The sequence below is a fragment of the Phymastichus coffea genome, unplaced genomic scaffold (genome assembly GCF_024137745.1).
Source record: "Phymastichus coffea isolate CEN01 unplaced genomic scaffold, Cenicafe_Pcof_1.1 PCOF00061, whole genome shotgun sequence".
NCBI lineage: Eukaryota > Metazoa > Arthropoda > Insecta > Hymenoptera > Eulophidae > Phymastichus > Phymastichus coffea.
This window is the reverse complement of record NW_026706872.1, coordinates 1,175,253-1,185,483: the sequence shown is the minus strand read 5'-3', so window position 1 is coordinate 1,185,483 and position 10,231 is coordinate 1,175,253. Positions and strand designations below refer to the sequence as shown.

The 10,231-nt window shown below is 39.7% G+C and overlaps 2 protein-coding genes across 3 annotated transcripts; both read right to left on the bottom strand.

The window, feature by feature from the left end:
* LOC131666770 (uncharacterized) lies at positions 1-6,135 on the bottom strand. Its single transcript, XM_058939666.1, has 3 exons — positions 6,106-6,135; positions 2,170-2,324; positions 1-2,095 (listed from the first exon to the last, which is right to left on the bottom strand). The coding sequence occupies exons 1-3, from the start codon at positions 6,133-6,135 to the stop codon at positions 1-3; spliced, it is 2,280 nt and encodes a 759-aa protein (XP_058795649.1).
* Positions 6,136-8,237: 2,102 nt separating this feature from the next.
* LOC131666839 (shematrin-like protein 1) lies at positions 8,238-9,657 on the bottom strand. Of its 2 annotated transcripts, none has more exons than XM_058939811.1 (3): positions 9,534-9,657; positions 9,097-9,286; positions 8,238-8,675 (listed from the first exon to the last, which is right to left on the bottom strand). In XM_058939811.1, exons 1-3 carry the CDS (start codon positions 9,549-9,551, stop codon positions 8,623-8,625), a joined length of 261 nt encoding a protein of 86 aa, XP_058795794.1. In that variant the 5' UTR covers positions 9,552-9,657; the 3' UTR covers positions 8,238-8,622. The 2 variants fall into 2 exon arrangements, with proteins under 2 accessions (XP_058795794.1, XP_058795795.1); XM_058939812.1 differs by lacking the exon at positions 8,238-8,675 and adding an exon at positions 8,696-8,922.
* Positions 9,658-10,231: the final 574 nt, after the last annotated feature.

Here is a 10,231-nt window from a genome sequence, read left to right as displayed (position 1 = left end):
TTAACGAGTTTCAAAAGAGATTTGTGGAATAGGATAGTTGTATCCTTGGTAAGGCCTCGGTGTGCTTGGAGGTATAGTTGGGTAGGGCGCAGGTTTTCCAGTTAATGGCCGATAAGTAGTGCTAGTAGTAGGCACACGACTGTAGATTGGAGTCGGTGGCGGTGGTGCAGTAACTGTTGCATATGTTGGTCTTGGCGAAGATGGAGGTAGGTATGGCGGTGGCCTAGGAGTCGATGGAGAAGCTGGAGGGAAAGTTACTGGCGGTGGTTGGAATGGTGGTCTAGTTACCGGAGGTGGCGTAGAAGGTTGGTAAGGTGGTCTAGTTGGCGGTTGTGGTGGAAGATAAGGTTTAGCTGGAGTTGGTGGCCTTGTAGGGGGCTGTGTAGGTCTCGGAGTTGTGTAAGGTACTTGTGTTACTTGTGGGCGTGTTGCTTGTGCTGGAGGAAGGTAGGGTTGCGATGGTAATGGAGGTCTTATAGGGGGCTGCGTTGGTGGCAGTGGTGGCCTAGTAGGGGACTGAGTCGGGGGAGGCCTGTAGGGTAACTGAGTTGGCCTCGGGGTGGTGTAAGGTGCTTGTGTCACCGGTGGACGCGTTTGCGGCGGTTGAGTTTGCGGTGGCCTGTATGGTGCCTGAGTTGGTTTAGGAGTTGTGTAAGGCTCCTGCGTTACTGGTGGACGAGTTGGTTGGACAGGAGGTAAATAAGTAGGACCAACTGTGGGTGGTGGCCTCGTTGACGGTGGTGGAGGCCTAGTTGGTCGTTGCGTTGGCGGTGGCCTGTAAGAAGGTTGTGTTGGTCTTGGAGTAGTATAAGGTGCTTGCGTTACTGGTGGATGAGTTGGCTGTACTGGTGGTAAATAAGGTTGAGATGGCTGGGGCGATGGCCTTGTTGGTGGCTGGGTTGGAGGTGGCCTGGTTGATTGCTGAGTTGGTCTTGGAGTAGTATAAGGAACTTGTGTTACCACTGAATGAGTTGATTGAACCGGAGGAAGATAGGGCTGAGATGGTCGTGGAGGTCGTGTAGGAGGCTGCGGTGGTGGTGGTGGTGGTCTAGTTGGTGGCTGAGTTGACGATGGTCTGTAAGGTGGCTGAGTTGGTCTTGGAGTAGTATAAGGAACTTGTGTTACCACTGAATGCGTTGATTGAACCGGAGGAAGATAGGGCTGAGATGGTCGTGGAGGTCGTGTAGGAGGCTGCGTTGGTGGTGGTGGTGGTCTAGTTGGTGGCTGAGTTGGCGTTGGTCTGTAAGGTGGTTGCGTTGGCTTTGAAGTTGTGTAAGGCGCTTGAGTTACCGGAGGGTGAGTCGGTTGCACTGGCGGTAAGTAAGGCTGAGATGGCTGTGGTGGTGGTCTTGTTGGAGGCTGAGTTGGTAGTGGCCTGTATGGCGGTGGACTTGGTCTTGGAGTAGTATAAGGCTTTTGCGTTGCCGGTAATTGAGTTGTTTGCGGTCTTGATGGAATGGGAAATGAAGGTTGTGGATGGGGATAATGATATCCCGTAAAAGATGAGGATGGGCTTGGAGTCGTTGGTGGAGAAGGAGGCCGCGTTGGTGGAGAGGGTGGAGGTCTTGTCTGTGGCTGCGGTCTCGGTGGTATATATTGAGGTGTCGATGGACGCGGTGGCACGTAATGAGGAGTAGTTGGACTTGGTGGATTATATGGAGGTGTATATGGTTTTTGTGTTGACGGCCGTACTGGATTGAAAGGAGGATTTGGTTGCGGGTAAGAGTATCCTTGTTGTGATTTGGGAGTTACAGGCGGCGGAAGCCTAGTTTGAATTACTGGTGGTGATGATCTAGGTGTTGTTTGAAACACAGGTGGTGGTCTAAACGTTGTTTGAAACACTGGTGGTGGTGGCGGTCTAGAAGTTGTTGGTGATATAGTTTGTGCTGCTGGCGAAGGTTGTGGATTAAAAGGAGGATGTGGTTTTGGATAAGAATATCCATCACTCGGCTTTTGGGTTGGAACTGGTAAGAATTTTTCTGTTACTGGGTTCTGCGGTACTGGAACTAAATTGATTTCTGGGTGACGAGTTGGAGCTGGCACTGGCACGAAAGTAGACCGCGAGGGTGCTGGTTTAGGTGAACTAGATGGCGCACTATAGAAATTTAGAAGTAAATCTAGATTATTATTAATTTCTAGAATTCAAATGGACGAATAAAAATTACTTACATTGGTAGAGTGAATGGCTTGCTTGGAGGCTGATAATTATAACCTTCAAAGTCTCCAAAATATTTGGAAGCACTGTCTATTGCTCTTTCATTTCTTTCAGCTGCATGGCACGAAGCGACAACCGCCAGTAAAGTGGCAGTCCATAAGAACTTAAACTGAAAAATGAAGGAGCTTAGTAGTACTTTTTAGACAAATATTTTATACAAAATTATCAAACAGAAGAAAAATGTTTCTCTGGGCTTAATAATTAGCAATAAAATTTTCATGTTATTCGTGATAACTTTGGATAATATTTAATCATTTTTTTAATACTTTTTTTACTTTTCCTTGGCTGATGAAGATTGCAATTCAACTATAATTATGCAATAGATGAAATTAACGTTTTTCTATTATGTTGAAAAGGAGCAAGTGGACGATGAAAAAAGTCATATGCTTAATTTAGTGCTCTTACGAAAGCACCTGGTTCATTTTGAATTTGCCTACTAAGATAACCGCAGGCACTTTATTGCATAATCATTATAGCTTTCGATGTGCAGTCTGCGCGTAGTTCAATTTTTTACAATTTTTGTTGCGATAATCAATCGTTTTTTCCAATGAATAAAAATAAAGAGACATTCAAATCTATTACATTAAAAGCTCAATAATAGTTAAAAAAGATTTTCAATTATCATTATAAAAATAAATAAACTGAACTTAGGAAAATCCCTTTCTTTTTCAAGGCTGATTAGTAGAAATTATAGCATCTGATGCAAATGACGAATGACGTTGAGGCAATAAACTTTAATAGTAGAATGTTTCTCGAGTCTAGGGAGGATGTCTTGAGCTGACTATACGTGCCCACCATAATCTCCAAGAAATTGAAAGTTGTTTTCTACTCTACTCTAAAAAAATGTCTTGGCTACGAATCACTGATCGTACTGACCTTCGAGTATCATGCTAATGTGATGACGCATTTTATACGAATCTATGATTTTACAACTATAATTTAAAAACAAACAGAAAAGAAGCAAAATATTTGTGACGTGTTTAGTTATTTGAAGATTGATTTATGAATACATTTTTTTCGCGAATTTGTCATCACTTATATTTTTAGACCCATCGAATACTGAAATAATGCACATTCGATAGAAATATGTATTTTTAATACAGTGATTAGTTTCGATTCGAAGTTTGAATAGAAACATAGTTTTTATTTTCACCACTAATAGATACAATGTGCATATCGTTTAAATATCAGCCGAGCTAGGCGCCATCAATCAATTGCTGGTAAATTTTTGCAAATATTAATGTGACGTGTAATGAGGTATCACTGCGATGCTAGAACTATGCTAGTTTTTTATTGCTAAAGAATATAATCGATATTATGAAATGCGAAATAAAATTAAGATTGAAATTTTTTAGTTGAAATATTTAAATTAATGTTGCTGTAAGGTAAGGTATATAACTTATATAATTTCTTTGATAATCGCAAAAATGTTTGATCATTGAAACGGATTAATTTGTTTGAACGTTTTGTGCGTTAGTTGTAAGATATTTAAAGAGTATATGTAAAAATCCTATGCAATCGCCGCACGGAAAATCAATCTCCGCATCAGTCATGTGGATTTTACTATTTGCAAATCTTCAAAGTGTGTGGAATGTCTAGTGTACAATAACTGTGTATTTCATTGACTTCATTTTAGTTATTAATGCAATTACGCCATTGAAAAGATAAAGATATTTGTTTGCCCTAATAAGAGACAGTCTTTAGCATTGTCGTTTCTGTAAATATTAGATGAAATGAAAGTGGGGAAAAAAATTGGAATTGATCAATTAAGTTTTGTGTAACCGATTTGGGAGCACGCTTACACAACAGGGGACTGATCTTTCGCCGTGGGCTTCAATGTCTAATTTCGAGACAACCGAATGTCTAAAATGTGATATTTCGTAATATTATAATGATTATATCGTGCGTTTGGTAAGCTATTCATCAGAGACCGACTGGACGCTCTGGTTTTGGAAACCGCGCTAAAGTTTGCGGGTTGAATTATTCCGTCAATTTATTATTTTTATTAGTAATTGATCGCAATGGAAAGGCAATAACGCAATAAATTAATTAGCAAATTACTGATTAGGATAACTTAATGAGGCAGATAGCATGTAGTAGATTGTATAGCTTGTTTGATTATATCCTACCTTCTTCTACTGACGAGTCATCAATAGAAAGGCTTTTTTATTTGGTTTCTCGCTTCTTCGTTACTTGTTACTGATTTTAATTTTGTAATGCTTCAAAGTTCTAGTTAAGGTAGCATATTCTTACGTGAAAAATGTTATCGTCATTATTCAAAATGGGTTTTTATGACTTTTTCAAGAATATAGACAGCCTTTGCATATTCTATAAAGCTTGAAGCGTATCAACTCGTACAAAAACGCGAATGCTTAATGAAAATCGAAATGTCTCTGTTGTACATAATGAAATACAGCAGATATGCAATTGACATAACTTTCAGTGAAAAATAAAAGATCCATAGTAGAAAGAAGATATTGGCGACGATGCAACACAGCAAAAAGACGTATCTCATATTTGAACAATCATTGAAATCAATCACAGGCCTCGAGGGGTATCCAAATACAAGCGGCCTAGCATACTGGAAAGCACTTGAAAAATGCAGTTATCTTCTTTTCTAATGATTAGACGGTAACCTTGTAATATCGCTCGAGGCGTCTGCGTATCTCTCATAACGAAGATGAAAGTGTTCGTGCGCGAAACCATTGAATCGTTGCAAAATCTTGATAGTCGCGTCGCGTTCTTTTTTTTTTTGGGTTTTTTTGTTTTTTTTCATCTAATCCCTTTACGTCGCGCGGTCGAACGACTTTTATGCGTGAAAAAGCAGTAGTCCATCACAAATAAACACTTGATCGTCCTCTAACGTGTTATAGATCACACTTGTTTGAAATGAACAGCACGCGGTCCACTCGCGATTGACACGTTTACAGAACGACGTGAAGCGAGCACATGTTTTGGATTCGGTAGTGCGACGACTGACAAATATATGTGCGTTCACTCGCGACAGAACTGCAATAACCTGGCTACTTACCATCATTCCACGTTCTCTCGTTCTCTTTGGCCTTTGGAAAGACACAAAAAACTAACACATGTCTCACGGGATCGGTTGTCCCGAGAGTGAACTTCTCCGCCAACCGGCACGTTGGAGCATTTATAGGATTCACCCGATTGTTCATTCAAGTGGGGGGACTCTCTCAACAAGAAGATCCACGAGTAAGGATGCTGTAATCTTCGAGTGAGAGAAGAGCCTCGCCTACGTGTTGGAGCGAGAGAAATGAGAATTCCATGGGAGAAGGAGAAAGAAGGTACGTGTCCAGCCTCGGGAGGGAGTATGAAAAACACACATCCAGTATGGACGATATTATCGCAGCGACTTCTCATCATCAGACATCTAATGCACACGCGCTCTTCTTCTCGCCAAAATTCGTAAACCTTTTTTTCCTTGATGGCGTCATGAATTTTAATTAAGAAGCTGATTTTAAACTTTTGATTATTTTTTTGTTTATTCTTTTTACGAGAAATGGACAAGGTTGAATGAATTGAAAAATTTTTTTAATCAAATTAATAGCTTCTTTCCCGATGACAAAAATTATTCTTTCAATCTCAAGTTATACTTAAGTTATTTGTTTGAAAGAAAACGGCTGATACATGCAAACTATAAGTAATCCAGAATATAATCAGTATTGACCAGGAAAAACAACAAAAATTTCGCTCACTATACGGCTTAGCTTCATTGCAACTTAAACAGCATATATTTTATGCTATGTGATGTAGTCTTGAACGTAAATAAATATCTCGTCTGCGTTTGACAAAGAATTGTGCAATTCTTGGAGTATCTCTTGCATTTTAGGATTAAGTTCTCGTGGAGACACAATGATCTCAACGCTTACTTTGTACGTGTCTTCAATAGTGTCCTTCATAATTACTGTCTAGCTTACTGTTTTGACTTTTATTCATATTTTCAAATGTCAATGAAACAATTTACTTTGAAAAGTCGAATAATGATATTAAATCAATTTTATCTTTATCGGCTGTCTGGTTTCAATGACATTTTTAGTTGCTTATGCAAGCATCTCTGTGACAACAAATTTACATAGTTTTTCTCTTCTAAACTACAAATGGTGTGCTGAAAATATAGAAATAGCATGGCTTGTCGACAATCTTTTGTTGTTTGCGTCGTGTCGCTTCCAGATTTTTTGATAACTTGGAATTTGAAAAGCTATAGATCGACCTTCGATAACAGTTACGTCTGAATGTCATTTAAAATGTAATGAAGAAATTAATATTATTGACCTTCCCTTTAGATTATTCTCAAATCTGGATAGTTGATTATTGACCAATAACGTCGAACGTTTGATGTCTGGAATGGGCGAAGCTCGATCGCCCGCAAGGATGTTTTATCATTACCGTTGCCACATGTTTATTTTCTCCGACAAGTTTTAGTCTTCCATCAACATGAAATACTGGATATATTTATTCAGAAAAAAGTCAATTATTTCAGTTGTTAAGTTATTCAAGTGGACTGTGTACTTTTATACTAATTTTTTTTTTTTTTATTATATCCATGTTTATTTACAATCTGCCTCGGATATTGAGGCAATAAGTAAATCACGGTAAACCCATGTATTTAAATTTAAACGTTTAATATGACGTCACCCATAAGAAATACATTGTCTTTAATTTTAAACACTTCTAAACGCTTAAATTCAGCGACAATGTATTTCTTATGGGTGACGTCACAATTACACACTTAAAACGTTTAAATTTAAACACATAGGATTTTAAGGTTTTGCCGTGAATTTGATTACAGTTTAGCAAAAAAATATACATGATGTTTAATAGAATACTCCATTGAGTATTCTATCTTTGTTTTACATTTTATACGAATTAAAAACTAGATCATTTGCTTTTGGTTGCATCATGTTGAAATTAATCAAATGCCATTGAAAAATCAATGGTGAGGAACGATAGCAGCGAAAATTAGTTGTTCGCAGATGTCAGTCGGTAGATTTATTGATATTGCATCGCTGCAAACAATAGACAAGAGAAGCATCAAGTTGAAGAGTGCACCGAACGAGTCTCAATTGCTTCTTGGAAGAAAATCGGCAATTTATTAAGGAGCCTTGAGATCATGTGCCGTTTTGTAAAGCGTTTTGTAACTTTATAATCGGTGCGATAGCAAAACTGGTCGAATAAACACTTGATAATCCGTGCATTATCGATACGTATGGAAATCTAGTCAAATAATTTATTGCGCTCGCAGAATTACTGGGATACGCTACATACCTAATTTCTCGTGACGAAACGCTCCAAGCTCCATCCTCTTGTCAAGGCCTTGGACGGCAACCGATTTCTATCAAACTTAAAACATTCGAGGACAACGATGGCCTAGCATTTTTTTTTTTCATTTTTGCGATCGTTCGTGTATTTTTTTTGCAGCGAATAATCCGCAGTCGTGACTTCTTTCAAAGTTTCTATAAATAAATAGCTACACATGATTCGGGTCATCCTATTACGTTTTCGTGCATTTTTGTTTGGCCATTTTTTTATACTTCTTCATCCGAGTTCCCAAACATATTTACGACTATTGATGCGAATAAAAAGCAAATTGGCTGTGATTAGTTAATGCCGGGGTTTTTTTCTAAACGGTTGAAAAAAATTATGATTTAATGAGCTGAATATAATAACATTAGGACATTCACTAGCTTTATCCAAAAATGTTTAATGTTTTTCTTTGTGAACTAGCAACATCTATCTACATTCGTTTGAGGAAACATTTTTTAATAGTGCTTTGAATAACAATTATATTTTCAAGTCAGTTGGGCTGCAAAATTAACAAGTAACATTGAATTTTTATTTGATATTATTATATAGCCTTTTCAATCAACTAAATAAAGTGTACGTATAAGTGAAAGTACAGCTGCAGGACTATGATACAGTAAGAAATGTGAACGCTTTATTTTTTTAATATAAACGTGACAGTTGATGAAACAAGAGGTGAAGAAGAGCAAAAGAAGGCAGCCTAATGCAGAGACTCAAGTCCAAATTTTTTCAATTGCATAATTCGACCGCATTGTATTATTATACTTAGAGAGTCCTCATTTTTACGACGAGAATGTAGTAGAGCACATTTTAGGTATGACATATTGTATATTGCGAATATTTGTCAGATAACGTTGTTTCTCAATCTCAATGTAATCGTCTATCATGAGGTGATCATTACTATTTCAGGATACTTGTCAATCTTCAATGGCTTTCTAACACTTATGTCATGATTATGACTAAGAGCGCAAGTTGTGAAATGTTCATTGGACCATTTGTGACGTGAGACAAATAATTAATTTGAAGCTAATGTGCGAGACAATTATACGTAATGTTGTATCATAACAAGTTTCATCGCTGAACGGTCATTGTGATCGGCAAAAGGAGCAAATAGCATGCATACGAGATAGCGAAGAGCCTGCAATAAAAAGAAAAAAATATATCGAGTTAAGAAAACTTTTATTAAAAAGTACAAATTTAGTAAAAACGAAGAGCTTGAAAATTGTTTTTGCATGACTGGTCTGCGTGATCGGACTGCTGCCGAAGCATGTCAGGCGGATGATGATTTCGCTGCGGAAAACTCGGCGTGTCATCCATGAAGGCTTTTCAAGAATTCAATTAGATATAGTAGCCGTAACCGTGGCCAAAGCCATAGTAGGGATAACCTGTAAAATAACCGATCGCATGAAAAATAAGGAGAAAATCAGGCTGTCAACTGTCGAACGATATATAATTTAACTGAGCGCAGCAGCTTACAAGCGAGACTAGTTCTAGCGTTAGGTAGGTCATCAATGCACGTTACTCACAGACGAGAGTCGATTTGTTCACAGTCTATTTACCGTATCCAAATCCATAGAGTCCAGTGCCTCCATACCCGTATCCGTGGCCGTAACCAAAGTATGGATAGCGGTAGTAATAAGGATAACCACCATAGTAACCACCATATCCACCGTAGTAGCCGAGACCACCATAGTATCCGGGTTTAGCCGACGCAATCGACAGTAGAGCGATGAGCAGCAGTGCAACGAGCTGTACGGAGAAAAGCCTTTCAGATTTACGTAGAATGAAGAAAAGAAGAAAAAGGCTTTTTTGGCTTCGATGACTAACAATGGAGATAAGAAGAACGGATATATATCAAAAAGTTGAAGGTTCGCCTGTGAGCCGATGCCAAAGCTGATTGCATTTGAAAAGCGAAGTGTTCCGGTGGTGGACGGCGCGGATATGAAGTGAATATCGAAGCAAATGAGCAGTAGCAAAAAGGCGACAGCAGACTTACAATCTTGGAGCAAGCCATGTCGAAGGGCTGATGAGGCGTGCGGCGCGTATGCGATGCGTCTCTCGTTGCCTACCAGAAAGAGCTTCGTTTTTATAAAGCGACCGCGAACTATAGGTGCAGCTAGTGTAGTTGGCTACAACAACAGGCAGGTCTGCGCGCAGGACGAGACGCGAGACATTGACCAGATAGCACCACCCCCCTCTACGACAATGCGCGGCAGTTGGCGTCCTCGGCACACGGCTAATAATACGATGCATTGTTGTACATGCTCATGCGAAGAGCCGGCTCTGGGACGATTGCGAAACAAGTACGCCGCCTAGTGAGCCGCCGAGCGAGCCACCGAGATAGACGCGCAGACCACAGAGAGAGAGAGAGAGAGAGAGAGAGCGTAGGTGACAATGGAGAAGCAGCCACGCCCTGCCAATCACAACCCTTGCGACATCGTTACGCTGTAATTGCCGCCCGGCGATAATAATCGCACTCTCGCTGACGCGTACTCACTCCTAGACCAATTGCCGGTCATCAGCGCTCAAGAAGACGACAACGAGAAGGCAAAATGATTATGCATGCAAGCATCATTTTTTTCTTTGCGCAATCGCACGCGTCGTTGCGACACACGTGTCATTTCATACGGGGTGCGACGCGCTTCTGTACGCGCTCGGTCCACGATCATTCGGACGTGCACGCGAATAAACATA